The sequence below is a fragment of the Diadema setosum genome, chromosome 16, assembly GCF_964275005.1.
Source record: "Diadema setosum chromosome 16, eeDiaSeto1, whole genome shotgun sequence".
In the NCBI taxonomy this organism is placed as follows: Eukaryota; Metazoa; Echinodermata; class Echinoidea; order Diadematoida; family Diadematidae; genus Diadema; species Diadema setosum.
In genome coordinates, this window is record NC_092700.1 from 4,962,312 (window position 1) to 4,979,744 (window position 17,433).

The 17,433-nt window shown below is 38.8% G+C and overlaps 1 protein-coding gene across 1 annotated transcript; it reads right to left on the minus strand.

The window, feature by feature from the left end:
* Positions 1 to 3,817: 3,817 nt before the first annotated feature.
* LOC140240010 (membrane progestin receptor gamma-like) lies at positions 3,818 to 12,399 on the minus strand. Its single transcript, XM_072319821.1, has 4 exons — positions 12,367 to 12,399; positions 9,609 to 9,963; positions 6,348 to 6,534; positions 3,818 to 4,276 (listed from the first exon to the last, which is right to left on the minus strand). The coding sequence occupies exons 1-4, from the start codon at positions 12,397 to 12,399 to the stop codon at positions 3,826 to 3,828; spliced, it is 1,026 nt and encodes a 341-aa protein (XP_072175922.1). The 3' UTR covers positions 3,818 to 3,825.
* Positions 12,400 to 17,433: the final 5,034 nt, after the last annotated feature.

Sequence of the window (17,433 nt, forward strand, 5' to 3'; positions counted from 1 at the left end):
TGTAAATTAACCCGTTGAGGACGGACTGATTTGGCTACAACACGCATTAACTTCCCACAGACACTTGCCCGAGGACACTCGGGACTCGTCCTCAACAAGTTAATGACCATCTCAACCCTACAACATGTAACACACTTAGGCACCTCTTGAGGAAAAAAAAGTCAGTGCATTTACCACAAAATATCACCTCTTCAGAATAGAACATGAATACTGCATATCATCAAGAAAATGACAGCTTTATTAACATGTGATGTGAGCTGAACAATATTTGTCACCTACTCGGTAGAAGGGGCGTAGCATGAAATTTGACCCTGAAAACTGAATTTTGGTTTGTAACAAACCTGAAGAGTTTTGTAACCTCTCTCATAAGATGTAACATCATTGATAATTATGATTTTTTTTTTTTTTTTTTTTTTTTTTGAGCGCACAGGCCTAAAGGCCCATCTGCTTGGCAGATGACAAATTTCTGCATGTCATAACTCACTCTGGAATATTATGCACAGTATATCTATGTTCTTCTGTGTTAACTTGTTTTCTCTTAAAGTAAGGTTCATATCCAGCCTGTGCATTTATGGATTACCGGTATCCTGTTTACAGGATTTTAGCTTTTAATCAATCTTTGTTTTCCCTCATGATTTGGGTTATATTAACCCTTAAAGCTCAAATCATAACTGTCACAACTTGATGATGCGGTACAAATCCATCACAAACTGTACTTTTGACTCATCAATTTCTCAATAATAAGTGGATCAACCTAACACCAAACCATTATTGGACAATGTGAAGTTCCTCTCCACAGACAGAACAGTGAGCTGTGAGCACAGGCACAAGGTTCCCACATTTCCCAACATAAAGCATAAAACATTGACCAATCTTCAGTGAAAATGGAGTAAATACAAAATAATGGCACTATGTAGCGGTTATTTCATTCCATAAAGGCAATCTAGAACTATGCATGCTTCCATGCTTATGAGATCTAAATCATGCATACGCTCGACATCAACATTAAAATCACAAAGGCACAGTGGTTCTGCGCTTCATGAATGCAACTTAATGTTCTCTTGTTATTTTCTCTCCATTTTGCAGAGAGTCATGCAGCCATGTGCACAGAAAACAAAAACATTCCCTGAAATTCCACTATTTCTTGTAAACTGTACAAATGCTGGGTAATAGGAGCCTTAGTAGAATACGGCGGATGGTGTGATATCCTGTGACTCCACTGTGTGTTTTATGTATTAGCAGCAAAAAACTTTTCATATCACTAAAATCTATCAGGAGTACTATTAATGTGATCAAAATCATCAGGAAATACAAAAAGCAATATTAGTTACTGCGGGAGAAAAAAAAAATGTCCCTGAACAAACCTGGCATTGTTCTTCCCTGTTAGTTTGATACATTAGCATAGTGTCAATTGTGGCAAACCAGTGGAATTCTTTGGGACTATAAGAAAAAGGAATTTCAGCCCCATTGGTTTGCCTTGTGCCACTGGTTTGCCTTGCACCACATACCAGATTCTTTTGCATATATGAGTGTGGTTCTGAAAGAGATCGAGTTATTTGATGTCATGACTTACAGTTGTGTTCTAGTTTGTATTGGGGATTTCCTTTTTTCCAAGTCGCACAAGTTAAGTGTGTCACCCAACAATACGCACATGAGTGTCAACTTTACTGCTGAGGGTATAGCTAGCTCACATTATATTTTACTTTTATACACACAAATGCCAATAGGAGTACTTAGACATTTAAAATCTCAGAAATCAATGTCACTTAATTGCTAATGCAAGAAAACCGATAGAGTAAACAATATGCAGACTTGCGATAGTTCTTGTGCATTTTAACATAAACAACATACTGGAGCAGTGCTCAGAAAGCAAATTCTACAACCTCACAAGCAGCCATTTATCAAAGTACTGTTCAGCTTTTCACCGCGGGAAAAAAAAAGGCATATAAATGTGTCAAGGTTATGTTTGGAATAGTGTATAAACAATGAATTTACACTGTATTACTACTGGCTCTAATCTGCTATGTCTTTTCACTTTTTCCTTTGTATAAAAAAGCTACCTATAATATTACAGACAAGATATAAAATGTGGAAATCGACAGGGACACATCAATATCCTATCCTGACATCCAAAACTAATTCCTAGTATTACATTGTGGAAGTCGTCTGACAAGATCAGCTTATTTCAGTCTACATCTCCACGTCCAAAGAATAATACGTCAGCCCCTGCATCAAGAAATACACCCCTGAGATGTTGAAATTATGCATTTCCAGTAATATTCCATTTTTGTATCACTATTGCAGTATCAAATATCTGTCACTAAACAACCACATTATATCTTATGCTTTCAAAATATTTTTTGATTGAGTTGGCAACAGTTTGTGTTACCATAGGTTAGAAGACATGTTTACATTCCGTTAAAACTGTTTATGTTGTGAACGTGTACAATTTAAACTATATACCCAATATTGGAAGGGGAAAATTTAATCATTTAAAGTATTAACACATACACTGTATGTACATACATACATGTGTTCAAACTGGAATAAACTGGGATTGTTTATACTGGTATTCAACAACAAAGTTTGGGATTAGGTATCCCAGACATTGCCTACATATTGTACCTAGACCACTCTCTTTTCCCCCCTCTTGTTCTTAAATGAATATGGGAACATAAGCCCCCCCCCCCCCCCCATAAAATAACAAATGTAGTATGAAAGATTTACATCAGTAATCTCTTAAATGATACACAGATATCTTGATAAATACTTAAAATCTTTGTAGACAAACCACGTCACAGACCCCTGACACGTGATTACAACTGCTGCTCTATTTCAAATCTAATTTACAAGTTCATTTTGACTGTATAGCTAACATCTTTGTTGTATTGCATGTTGAATTTTTGAAAGATCGAGGCTACGCATAAAATACATAAATAGAGTTTTGAATAGCAGTATGTACAATAATGTTATACAAAATGGAGAAGCTCTCTTGGTATGTGTGCATTTGGTTCTGTCACCATAAAAGATACCCTGTAGTAATACTCAACTGCCAAAAATATTTTCATCTTTGCAGGCACAATGGTTCTGTACTGGCCAAAAAAATTTGTCCTGATGTTGACAATTGCCAGCAGCATCTAGATGCAAAAAACAAATCCATTTTCAGATTTGGTATGAAAAATATAGACAAACAGGACTGGATAAAATTCATGTCATGATCATAAGATGACCTCATATTTTCTTTCCTTCTGCTTGATAGCCTTCTCCTAATTTGCTATCACAACAAGCTCTAGAGAATCACCAAGAAGGAACTGCTATAGTCAAACTGTTTAAATCTGTGTGCAAACAATTGCACGAATACATTGCCTATCTACCTAAGATGCTACAGAAATGAAGAGTTCATTCACAAAGCAGGTTAAGCCCCACTTTTTTTTTCTTTTTTTTTAGATTGAAGTAAGTCCACCATCAGCTACAGCAAAGTAAAACATTTCCACTGATACCTCATTTGGGGGAATACATAACAAGAAATATTTTTGAAATTACGATTAAAAGTCCCATATTTTCTCACATTTTTCTTTGTTATCAATTTTAATCGCAGAATTATTTCAGATCAACAAGAATGGAGTGAACCCGTTTTGTGATGAAACTCTTGGAGTAGGCATACACACGAGATATCTTTCACAAAAACAGGATGGCTTTACTACAGATATCTAACTCTCTTGGACACAGAAGCACAGTATCAGTCAGGAGTTAGAATGAAAGTGTGCATCACATGAAACACATACAATATTTCAGTAAAGAAACCAAACTTTCCCTGGATCTGAATCAGTCACACCTGCATCCGCAACCATCCTGCCAGTGGGGGCGCCCTCTGCCCCCTTGCTGCCTGAGGCGCGCCAGGACACCCGGCTTGGACACGTGCCAAAAAAAGGCCCAGATGATCAACAGGTTCCCAACGAGGACAATTGCAAATGCACCAGCCGTGCTGAGGAACGTTGGCATGCCAACCGCATCCAGGATGTACTCCCGCCTCGTCACCATGTCGCTGGAGAGGGCCAGGTATTGGGAGTACGTCGAAAGGACGCCCCCTATGTGGAAGAACTGGTGGCTGTGGCCGAAAATGTCAAAGGTGCCCGGCGCTAGCACCTCGGGGAAGCGTGTTGCGTAGAAAAGAGCGGTGGTGAGGGCGCAGAGAAACTGGCGGACGTGGTAGAGCTGGGCGTCTGAGTTGCAGTCGGTGCTGTCGCACAAGATGACGCGACACAGGAGAGGAATGCTGAAAGAAAGCGCCGTTCGAAATTAAATGTTTAGGTCTACAGTTTCACACAAAACATAGTACAGGGAAACCCATTATATAAATGGGCGTCTTTAAAACAAGTTCGTGCTTTATAGTGCATATGGTGGTCACGATTTTCCATTACTGTATGGCTGGCATCTTTTCCAGCACGTTTACAGCAGGCAGCCTCGTTACAATGCAATGGGGTTTTCCTGTATTATCATTTTGCCCAAAACTTTCACTGTAGGGAAAAATTCACCATCAACTAGTGTTTTGGCATTGCAAGCTTTAACTAGAAATGTCGCTATGGCGACTGATGCCTCCGCCATAATGCATGATTCTCCAAATAGGTGTATAGTACAATGTCTTCACAATGTGTGATGACAGTTTCACATAACTGGCAAAATATTGAAATGACAGGTTTGTCAGAAATATCTTGAATGTTCACTTTCCTTGAACTGGGTTTGCTATGATTGTCTAAGAGTGCAGGTACACATATTTAGGGAATTGAGAATTTTTACTTGACTTCTGACGGACCCTTTTATAAGTTTATGCATTGAGTACTTTCCAAGGTATGAAGAGTGTAATTACAGTACAAAATAGATTATTCGGGGGGCATTAAAACCTGGCCTTTGACCCTTAACCTTTGACCTTTGACCTTCTGGCTGGAAATTTCCCAGAGGATCTCCATTAGGTAATGCATGTATATATTAAGTTTTTAAACTAATAATGCAAGCATTGCATATACTAGTATATGAGGGAAATAGTAAAATTTTGAGGATTGACCCTGACCTTTGACCCCCTGACTACTGACCCATGACCCCTAAACTCCCTAGATAATCCCTGCCAGTCAGTACATGCGTATGTACCAAGTTCCATGAAGATACATTGAACCATTTGCGAGAAAAGTGATATTGCAACATTTTCACCTAACCTTTGACCTTTTGACCTTTGACCTTATGACATGAAACTCTCTGGAGAATCTTTATGCAGTAGTACATGTCTACACTAAGTTTCAAGAAAATACCTTTGGGCATTGCATAGATATGGGGGAAATAGCAACATTTTTAGCGTTTGACCTTGACCTTTTGACCTTTGACCTCTTGCCAATGTCCCTAAAACCTACTCAACTAATTGTCCCATCATACATCATCCTTGGACCAAGTTTGGTGAAAGCTGCTTCATCCAGTTTTGAGTTATCACATAAAGAGATAAATTTTAGGATTTGACCTTGATCTTTGACCTTTGACCTCTGTCCGATTTCACTAAACTAATCAAGTAATTGCCCCATCATACATCATCCTCTGACAGAGTTTGGCGAAATTTGCTTGATCCAGTCTTGAGTTATCACGTAAACGGATACAATTTCATGATTTGACCTGGACCTTTGACCTTTGACCTTTGGCCGATTTCACCCAAAATCTAATCAAATAATTGCCCCATCATAGTTTATACTTGGACCAAGTTTGGTAAAATTCCAGTCAATATTACTCAAGTTATCGCGTAAACGAAAGCGGACGTAGTACGTCCGTACGGACGGACGGACAACCCGAAAACATAATGCCTCCGGCACCACTTCGTGGCGGAGGCATAAAAAGACATCATACCAAACTCCTCTGATTTCATACCCTTCAGATAAAACTGCATACAATCATGATATACCATATTTACGGTACATCAAAACGAGAAGAATCACCTTTGGGAGTTTGTTGTGGAAGAAGAACGACAGAAAGTAAATTCTTAAAGCTTGAGGAAGTTATGCACTGAAATTTTAGAAATAAAGTATTGGTATCAAACTGTCAAGGGCTGCTAAAATTGGAGACACAGCTAGATTAAACAGTTAGAGAACAAGATGAAAATTTTGGTTTCGCTACTACTATGGAATCTATTATCTCTCATAAAATTTCCAATGGTTTCATCGCGAAGTATCTCATACACACTGCTTGACACTGGTTGAAAAAACACCAAAACTCCAAAATAAAAAATATCAAGTTTTATTACTACAATGTATTGAATATCATGTTAATTTCATTATCATCATCATCACCGGTCAAAACGTTAACTGACTGACCTGCACCATACATACGGCACCAAAAAGGCCAGGAGTCGGCCCGAGTTGCGGATAGGTTCCCACTGCACAAGGCGGCTATAATTGGCCAGGAAGGTACACAGCATGCCGTTGAAGACCGCCACCGGTAGGTAGACACGGTGCAGGGCAGTGGAGGCAAGGTCAGGGGGAAAGACATAGGCATTGTAGGCTGTGGGGACAAGAAGAAAAAGCGACAGGACTATTAATGCAAGCTGACCAAGACATTAGTAGTACTGAGAATGTATGCACTTACTAACATGGCACTCTAAGTCAATTTTTGTCCTAATATGAACATGACATTGTTTTCGTGCACATTATATCCAGAAACTCCAACTCTCCTGTTTTGAGGCTATCAATATTCTACTAGTACTGAGAATGTATTTCTACAAACACACTCTGAATCAATTTTTGTCCTAATACATGTATGAGCATGACATCTTTTTCGCACACTTTACATCCAGAAACTCCAACTCTCCTGTTTTGAGGCTATTAATTTTGCAGGGTCTCCTGCTCTCCCGCTCTAGTTAGTATCTCTCTGGTTTGAAATATTAGCTTTCTCTTGCCCAACTTTAGTTATGTAAAATACAATGTACATATATTCAAAATCAAGGCTTATAAGATAGCACCAGAGAGTATCTAAAATCCTGGAGCTTTAGTAAAGGGATGGTATAGTATTGGTGGAGATGAGGATTGGGCTTTGAACTTTTTGCAAGATACCAACTGATGAATCACTGATGATATCATGATGAAAATTGGTTTTGGAATGGCCGAGACATTAAAAAAACAAAGTAAAACAAAGCGATAGCAATAAAAGGTTGGTCCCACCTTTCATTAGGATCGGATACAATGTATCTCAGCCATTTCAAAACCAATTTTCATCAAGTAAACATTGAATTCCTCTTGGAATTACATGGTCTTTCATATTTCATGAGAGGTTTCTCATTATCTCAACAAAAAATGTTAGAAACCTGCACCTGTACGTCTCGACCAAAACTATACGATCCCTTTAAAACCCGGACCCCAGCCACAAGGGATGTCATGCTTCGATCATGCTACAATCGCATCATATTGTGAGCATGTCTGCATTTAACCAGAGTATCCACTATGATTGAGGTCCATGAGGAAGAATTACAAAATTACAATATCATTAATCACATTCCATGGCCGAGTTCAGAAGAGTGAATCTGTGATAAATTTCTGGGAAACTCTCCATCAAGACATGAATATACATTTTACCTTCACAATTTTTGTTGACCTTCATAGTCAAATATGTGTTCCGAGAAATTTGAAAAGAGTGCTTTATGCATTCTCCTCTCCTACTCCTCCTCTTCTTCATCCTCTTTTTCTTCTTTGGTAATATCAATAAAGTCTTGATAAACAAAGTCTATTAAAATTGTAAGACAATGTAACTTTCTGGACAAACAAAAATAAGAAATTCTACATCAGAACACAGAAACAGAATTCAAATCTCTTTCTGGATATAAACTGCAACAGCATACGAATCAAAGGGGATATATCTCACGCTTTTAGAATGCAGACTTGATATTGTTACTGGTAGTACATAATATATGTTGTATGTCATAGATTTGCGATGGGACCCCTATTCAAAGAGAATGCACTCTCATTCTATTTGAAGAGAACCAGCCTACTGTACAGTCTGTATACATGGGAACAACAAAGAATGATTTCTTGAAACTCTGCCCAACGCAATAATAGAATAAGGCGACAAGTTATGGCAGCAGTGAACTTGACCTAACCACCCGCAGACAATGACAGCAAAATCGACTTGAATACGCACTGCCAGATCCCCACCTATTCATAGGATCCTACACAGATCACAGGGATACACATGTTCAATGCAGTGTTACACCCAGGCTGCAAACTTGGCATGGATGGTGCCCACATGACAATATGTGGGATGTGACGTTTAATAGCAGCTGCCGTTACGGACCCATAAAGCCATAATATAGCACTATGGGTACATGTACACGTTTGTTTAAGGTACAAATGCCATTCAGAGTGTGCAATGACGTGTGGACAGAAAAGGTCACAAATTTATTGAGCACTAGAATTATAAAGCCAGATTGCTGTCCATCTACAAACATTAAAAAAACAAACAAAAATGTAGGTCATTATAAAATATATAGATTCTTATTCAGTTTATAAATAAACAGGAAATCAAGGATTTACAAGTAACACATGCACACACACATAGATGCACACACACAAAAAAGAAACACACTCATACACACAACAAAAACAAACCTTTCAATGGGCTATTGTCCAGCAGAGTACTGTATAACACTCAGATTTCAAGGTGAATTCACAAGAAATTTGTATAACTTGCCCCAATCTTCCTATTAAACAAAACTACATTGCATTATCTGCATGTTCAGCAAGATACATGCTATAGTTTTAATTGTGTGCTTGTGTGGTTGGTTCCTAATTTCTCACACATAGACACTAAAAAAAAAGAATTAATACCAACAATAAATCAGTTCATTAAGACAAAGCAAATAGTTTGTTTGTTTGCGTGTTTTGTATGCTCTCATTGCTTGGTTTAAAAAACTTCACAATCAGAATACACATTTCATATTCATTTTGATCATTGCACCGGTCCAGTAAAATACATTCTTGCTACATGACATTAGTTGAAAGGTACTAGTATGAATTTATGAACATTGTATGTGAACAACTGAATAATTCAAATTGCTTTGCCTTTTTCAAATTTGTTTGGTTTTATGAGGCTTTACTTTTTCAGGCCTCAGGCATTCAGACTTTGAATGCCCTGTTGTTCAGGCACTCTTTACTTAATACACATACATGTATGGTACTGTATACGCTGTTATTTTCGCGTACAGATATTTTCGCGAATGAAGAGATCACAGACATTTTCGTGAGATGTCATTTTCGCGAATCGACGCAACGCTTATGTTAATGCTCTATTAACACAGTGCATGGAGTAGTTTTTGCGTGATGTATTGTTAAATTCGCGATCCACCTGTGATTCGCGAAATTTGCGAAAATCAAATCCTCGCGAAAATAACAGCTTATACAGTATGTAGATGTAGATCATCATTACAATCTTTATACTTTGCGTGAGTGCATGTCTTCTGGTTCGGTGTGCTGTTCTTTGTGCAGTTTTTTGTTGTTGTTTAACACTAGAAAAAGAAAGATAAAACAGTCTAGACTGTATAGCATGAATTATTAACATATAATATTTCAAGGCTCTCTTTCTCTCACCTATTGAGCACCCCAAGCTGTAGAGTCCAATGGCACCATAGTCAAAGAAGAAGCAGACGTGCCGTGCCGTCTCCGAAAGACAATTGAAGAGGTGCGCCGTGGCGCTGGCCACCAGATACAGGCAGGAGGAGGCGAGGAAGGCGATGAACGGCCACGTGAACTGGTCGGCAAGGTCGTGCGGGTCGCGGACGTGACCCCAGGTCATCCAGGCGAAGGCGGCGAAGGAGAGGAAGTGGGTCCAGAAGTTGATGGTCTCGTTGGTCCACTGGACGGCGCTCAGGAGGCACGTGGCGATGCTGCTGCGGCAGGAGCGGTAGCCAGAGATGATGAACGGCTCGCGGAAGTCTGATGGAACCTGGACACCAAGATTTATGATTCAACACCATCGGGTATTAGTGGGCTATTCCTCTTTGCTCTGTTTTGTTTTGTTTTGTTTTTTTTTTTCAATGCTCAAACTAATATTTTTTTTTTTTTTTTTTTGCTGATGCTTCTGAAATTGTGGTGTAAATATCAATTTGTTGCCCCCAAGATGTTGTACAGTACATTTCTATAAGGACGGTACAAAATATGTACCTGTACATGTAAACAGCACACCAAATTCTTTAACATAGTGATATGGATTTGTACCTGCATCCAAGCCAGTATAATTAGGACTTGGATCATCTTCAGCATTGGAATCAATGTTTTAGGTTTGGAGCCTTCAGATGAGAAATCACTCTGTGAAAGATTTCAGATGCATTTCTGTATCAAAGGCAAAATGAATTCTTATCATTACAGTATATGTGGCATAAATGAATGCTTTTTTGAACAAGTTGTATGGAGAAAATGCATTATATATGAATATTCTGGATTCATTTAGAATGATGGTGATACCGTGTACTTTCAGAGAGGTGCAAGTACAATGTAACTGACATAAAATCATCACCAAGCTGTGTAGTTTGCCCTCCATTTCTGCTCAGTTTTCTGCCTTTTGATTGCTATGGGGTAGGGCTCTGTGTACAGCAACAGCTATGCGTGTGGGCATTGTATTACAGATTTACAGTAAAATAGAGAGGGAATTATGAGATCTAGTGAGTATGGAGGGTACTCATTGGGGATTTGTTTCACAAAGTGACAGCAAGTTGCAAATACTGCAGTTGCTAAGGCAGCCTTTAGGACAGTCCACTCCCCAAATCTTTCCGAAATAAAAACATGGATTCATGATTTGGCTCAGAAGTAGGAAAGAACTATAAATGTCGCTAAGGCGACTGGTGTATGCCTCCGCCATAATGCATGGTTCTCCTAAGACTAGTAATAGGTCTATAGTACAATGTCTTGACAATGTGTGATGAAAGTTTCACACAATTGGCAAAATATTGAAATGACAGGTTTGCCACAAATGTGCTGAATGTTCCCTTTCCTAGAACTAGGTTTAATTGGATGAATTAAAAACATCAGAGTGCAGGTATTTGGGGGAACTGATGATTTCTACTTGACTTTTGACCCTTTTATAAGTTTATGCATTGAGTAATTTTCAAGGTATTGAGAAAAAGTATAATTTCAGTATCAAATGGTAAAATAGTATTATCTAAACCTGGCCTTTGACCTTTGATCTCACAGTTCCAAAGAGAATCACTGTTAGGTAGAACATGCATAAATATGTAAGTTTCATGATAACACCTTGAGTTACTTTTGAGATATGGAGGAAGAAGTGCAATTTAGCACTTTCACTTGACCTTTGACCTTTTGGCAAGAAACTTCCCACAGAATATATATTGGGTTATACATACATCAAGTTGAAAAAAAAAAAAATCCTTCAGGCATTGCATAAATATAAGGAAAACAGTGATATTTTGAGGAGTTGACCTTGACCTTTGACCCCTTGACCTTTGACCCATGACCCCCAACTTCCCTAGATACTCACTGCCCATCGGTATATGCATCAAATATACCTTGAACTATTTGCGAGATATGGAGAAAAAACATGAAATTTCAACTTTTTTTTTCACAAAACAACCTGTGACCTTTCACCTTTGACCCTGTGACTCTAAAATCCAAACGAAGTATTATCCCCCCAGGATATACCCTCATACCAAGTTTGATGCAAAACCACCTCACGGTTCTTGAGATATCGACAAAAACAAAACGGGATGGACGTACAGACGTACGGACGGACGGACGACCCGAAAACATAATGCCTCCGGCCACTTCGTTGGCGGAGGCATAAAAAGCAGTTCCCATATAAGTGTGTAGTAGAATTATCAAGAAAACTAGGAAACTCCTATTACAACAATAGCTGGGAATGGTAAAAAATTCAGTTTCTTTCTTCAAAGTTCAGAATGGTACAGAGACTCCAACCCCGAGCACCTTCTGATCTGGAGATTCTCCCACCTGAAACCCTTACCAAACGGGAGACTCCAACTTTACCTGTATGTGCATGAAGCATGAAGTTCCTTGTGGCTGGGGTTCAGCTCAAGGGGTTCTAGATGTATCTTGTGCCATCTAAGGCTAAGTTTTCAACATACTGTAAGATGACACTAAGTAAGAAATCATTTCAAGCGGGAGAAATTAAATCTCAAGCGGGAGAACAGGAGATTTTGCAAAAATGGGCTTTCGGCGGGAGATCTCCCGTCAAAAGCGGGAGAGTTGGAGTCTCTGATGGTAGGGAGGTCTGCAGAATCAATCAGTTGAGAGCATTAATGTCATTGCAATGGTAACCACAATCACACCAATTTACAACAGTTGCAAATTTATTAGAATGGTCACCAGTACTTCTTACCTGATTGAATCTGAGGAGTTTGATCGTCCACATCTTGCTTGAAAAATTGTTCCCTATACAGCAGTCTGTTCATGAACCTGTGGACGCTAGTCTCCACTACCAGACTCCCATTGAGCCTACAGACAGAATGTCTGTAAAGTCTTGTGCCTCCTGTCACCTGGATTTCCTGAGTGAAATCAACAAGATGTAACACCTTAATAATAAGTGATTTACATGTACACAATACTCAAACTTACAGGTAGGCATAAACCCTTTAGATGTCTTTCGTTCACCCATAGTAGGCCCACTTGGACACTGAAAAAGTGTGACATGTCGAATCACATTTCAAATCACGCTAATTTGTGTCCTGGTTTGCAGCTGGCACAGGCAAGAAAACAATCCTGATACTTCGCACTGGTTTCGTTTTGAGAGAAAAATCGCAGCTCAAACCGCACAGTTCAAGCAAGGCCAAACTGTGGTTGGGTGAGTCCTGAAGTTTGACTTCCAACTTTGAACCGACGTACTGTTCCATGCGGTACACTCGCATGAGATGTATAAAAAACAGCATGTATTACAGTGCAATTTTGCACAGCATTCATGCAAACTGTGCGCTCTGCAAATATTCACACCTATTCAGAAAAAAGCATGACTATATCGATCAGAAACAATTCACTTTTATTGGTGCATGGATCGCAATCTGAATCTCAAAAAATGGTCACATGTGATTAATTATCAGGGGCGGATCCAAGTTTTCTGTAATGGGGGGTGCAACTAATATTTCTGGTGCCACTTCCAGGTTTCATTTCATTTTTTGTTCTTTTTATTTCTTTTGTTTTTAACAAAAAATAAGGGGGGGGGGGACGAGCACCGTTGCGCCCCCCCCCCCCCTGGATCCGCCACTGATTAATATGTCCAAACACATCTACGTAGGTAGCCTACACATACGCACACAACAAATGGGTTTCTGAAAATTCTGACCCCAATACTTAAATGACTATTGGTAGGTGTGTGAATGCGTCTACTTGATATCAGAGAGTGATTTCTTCACTGACAGGAACTGATAGCTGGATACGTATTGTTTATAATGGAAAGAGATTACCTAACACCCTTAATCCCTATTGTGTCACTATGGCCCTCGATCATATTGGATTGAAGGCACCATTACAGCACCATGATACACATGAGTGGGCATTCCCCTATATACCCCTATTGTAAGTTTTAAAGGGATCGTATACATACAGCTGTATGTAGTTTTGGTTCTGAAACCTAATTTCAGGTTTCTAACATTTCTCGGTAAGATAATGAGAAACCTTTTATGAAATACATATAAAAGCATGTACAAAGGTGTAATTCCATGAGGAATTCAATGTTTATTTGATGATAATTGGTTTTGAAATGGCTGAGATATTCAAAAACAGAGCAATTCTAATAAAGTGTGGGACCCAACTTTTATTATGATTCTTTTGTTTTACTTTGTTTTTGGATGTTTCAGTCATTCCAAAGCCAATTATCATCAAATAAACTTTGAATTCCTCTTGTATATGGTATGCTATGTACTACATTGTATTTCTGAAGTGTTGTCTTGGTAGGCCCTATCTCACAAAAATCTAAAAGCCCAATTCTCATCTCCACAAATACTGTACCATCCCATTAAAGAGTTACTGAATGCTGATTAACCCGTTGAAGAAGGGCTGATTTCATACTACAGCACATATTTCCCATAGACCCTTGCCCGAGTATACTTGGGAAGTTACAGTTTACCAAAGTTAATGCAGGTAAAAAAAAAGGGGGGGGTTATTCAGTGTGCTCAGCAATACACTGTGCGTATCAAGATTACCAATTAATCAATAATAGTAATAATAATAATAATAATAATAATAATAATAGGCTCCTTATAATAGTGGCTAGAGGTTCTACTTGTGCAGAGCACAGGTCCACCTTTTGGTGCTCATGGCGCTTCAAAAAAAGAATAATAGGGTACATTAATGTTCAAACCTGACAAGAGGTGAAAACAGTTAAAGGGGATGGCATAGTAACTGATCAGTGGGGATCAGTAGGGATGCTGGGGGATGATTGTTCCAATTCTTGTGGGATTCATTTAAGAGCACATTATATAACTGTTGTTGTGTGAAAATCATTTGCTTCAGAACGGTCAAGCAATGTGCAGTTTAATGCCCCGTCACTGTACAGGCACGCTATCTAAACCTGGAAACATTAAACTGCACATTGTACTTGAATATGAGCTCTCTTCGAAGCAAACAATTTTCACACATATGTATTCTTAAATGAATCACACAGGGATTGAACAATCATCCCCTAGCATTCCCACTGATTCTCACTGATCAGATACTAGCTATCCCCTTTAAACCTCAAACAAATAAACACATAATAAGTCGGTTCTAGGCATTTAATAGCTGTTACAGTTGTCCCCAACATTTAGGCCCCTATTAAATTGAAATCATTGTGATCATTACAAAGTCCGTGTGAGAGGAAAAGATTGATGCATTTTAGAATTGAGTGAATGCAGCAAATAGTAACACATCAGTGAGAGTTTTCTAAATAGGAAAATTGGACAACCCATTCAAAAAAAGTTATGAAGTTTCTGCTCAGTCACTGCTGGATGAGAAGACTACACTTTACAGCAAGTGATGTCACATGTGTACAACAATATAAAGAGAACACAAAGAAAATTCAACATATATTTTCACTTTTCTCACATAATATGCTATATAAAAAGAACAAGTGACTTGGTTTATCGTATAGGCCTTGGCCTATATGATTCTCATGAAGGTGAAATTGTCCTTTCAGTAACTTATGATTTGCAATATTATCGTTATTGCATGGGGAAAATTGAGTGATTGCAAAATATAGCCTCTCTATATTGGTTGGTGGCCTCTCGTGGTTCTATCATGTCATGATGGCATGAATCATGGTTATCACTGGTTATCTGTGTGTTGAGTGTGTGGTCATGAATCTCGACCCGATTGGTATGGTAATTGATTGATCAACGAACAAGAAGAGGCCACCAAACTAGCACTATTTTAGGCAGATTTTATCAACTCCAGCTCCACCAGCAACATATAGAATCTAGGGCCTACTGTACTGTAGCTGTATTAGTCCAGGCTAGAGGGCACCCAACCTTGTTTTTTGATATATACAATGTTTTTTGATGATTTCTTGTCAATTCGAGGGTGCTGATTCCAAATCCGGTTGATGCCACTCGCGTAACCTTGAGCATTTTCGGCAAAATGCAAAAATTCAAAATGGCCGCCTGATATGCTAATTCGGCCGTGATAAACACAATAATGTGCATTATATGATAAATTATTCCATCAAACTTTGCACATTTCTGTTCCTAGAGTTACGCCATCTCCATTCGCAAGAGAATTTTCATTTCATATAGGTTCATTTAGTATTTAAAGCTCTTTTTTTTTTATTCAAAATGGCCGCCATTCCTATGCTCATGTACTATATGAATGGCAAAACATATGCATAGAAATATAGAACAAATTACTGTATTTCCAGTCTCGTACCTACGCTGTCATGAAGTGTTGCATATGTAATACAAATATGTTGGGTGTCACTTACAATATAGAGGGCCTACATGTATATTTGAGCATTTAATATTCATAAACCTTACGATGTTTAACACAATTTCTTATATATTTCATTTTGTCTCAACAACAACTATAAGTTCACTAAACGTCTCGCAAGAAATCAATATACCATATTTTTCATGGAGGTCCAATATAAAAATGTTATACAAACACAATATATTAAGAAGCCTAGATGCATGGTATTTATCAAATAATGTTGAAAATGGAGGGGAAGCTAGAAAGCAAAGCTTCTAATATGCATTCCCATAAAACCATATCAACAAAGTACAGAAAAATCCTACACAGTAAGTGCAGAAATACATGGTTGCAGACAAAAACACATCGGGCATTCAAGACGTAACTAAAAACCCTTTCAATGTATTTTTTTCCAGCAAGGAGTTGGGGGAGGAAATGGGAGGGAGGAGTTCTGAGGCGAGTTGGAAATGGATCATAACCTCCATCACTTTGATATGATATAATTTAGAAGTACCGCCTTATTATCGAGCAAACTTGATTTTCTTCTTGAATCAAAACAACAAAAACTGGTGAAAGCATAAACGAAACTGTCCAAACGCAATACCGTACAAACTGTTCATTAAACATCAACCAAGGAGCAATGTGAGATACCTCTTTCAGTTCTCTCACAGTTCCCAGGTGTTGATAATATACACTTTGACATCATAATCTCATTCAGTCTTGTCTTAAAACTAAAACTGTTATTTTTATTGTCTTTAAAGAACCCTTTAATTGGATGTTTGGCAGCAGGCGACATCAGCCCCAAATTTGCAGAATTCTCAAGCAACAGATGCATATAATTATTAGTCCTGCAATTGCTTTAATTGCAACCACATCTGGTGATGTTCAGCACTTCCTCAGGGGTCAGAGGACGATTATTTGCCATAGAAGCAGAGTGAAGACATGAAGACTTGCTTGATCACCACCCGTTGAAGACCTATGGCTTTGTTGCCAGGCCAGAGACAGTTGTAGGTAACTTGGGTGGTATCAGAGATGACATCCGACCAGCATCTGCACCAACATGTTTTGGGGTCAAAGCTTTCAAGTTACGGGAGGGAAATCTAGGCTTGTGGGATTTCAGACGCATTGATGGCAGGTCGTTCAAGGGGGTATTTCATGGAGCGTTTGGTCAGATCTTTTCTTTTTGACAATTAACTGTTATAAGCTACTAAAATTCTTGCATCTGATTGGCTGAGAGCAACTTTGTCAGACAAATTTGTCAGACAAAACGCTTCATGAAATGCCCCCATGCTATCGTGTTTAGAAGGTCAGGGTATGCGTTGACGGCACTGGTGACACTTGCCATCCTTTCCTTCCAGCGTGAGGGAGAGTGATCGAGTGCCAGTGAAGGAGGGTAGACTTCCTTAGCCTATGCTTGGAAGGCTTGCCACAGAGGGCTACCTTGAACATGGCGTTGGTAAGATGGAAGGCATGGGTCTGATGATAATCTTATGAAGGTTGGGGCAAAGTCTCCAGA

Excerpts from the sequence above, each read along its gene's own strand:
- LOC140240010 (XM_072319821.1), bottom strand. The coding sequence starts at position 12,399 with ATGTGGACGATCAAACTCCTCAGATTCAATCAG. Across the intron at positions 9,964-12,366 it reads AACTCCTCAGATTCAATCAG|GTTCCATCAGACTTCCGCGA; the intron begins GTAAGAAGTACT and ends CTTGGTGTCCAG. Across the intron at positions 4,277-6,347 it reads GTGCCGTATGTATGGTGCAG|CATTCCTCTCCTGTGTCGCG; the intron begins GTCAGTCAGTTA and ends GCTTTCTTTCAG.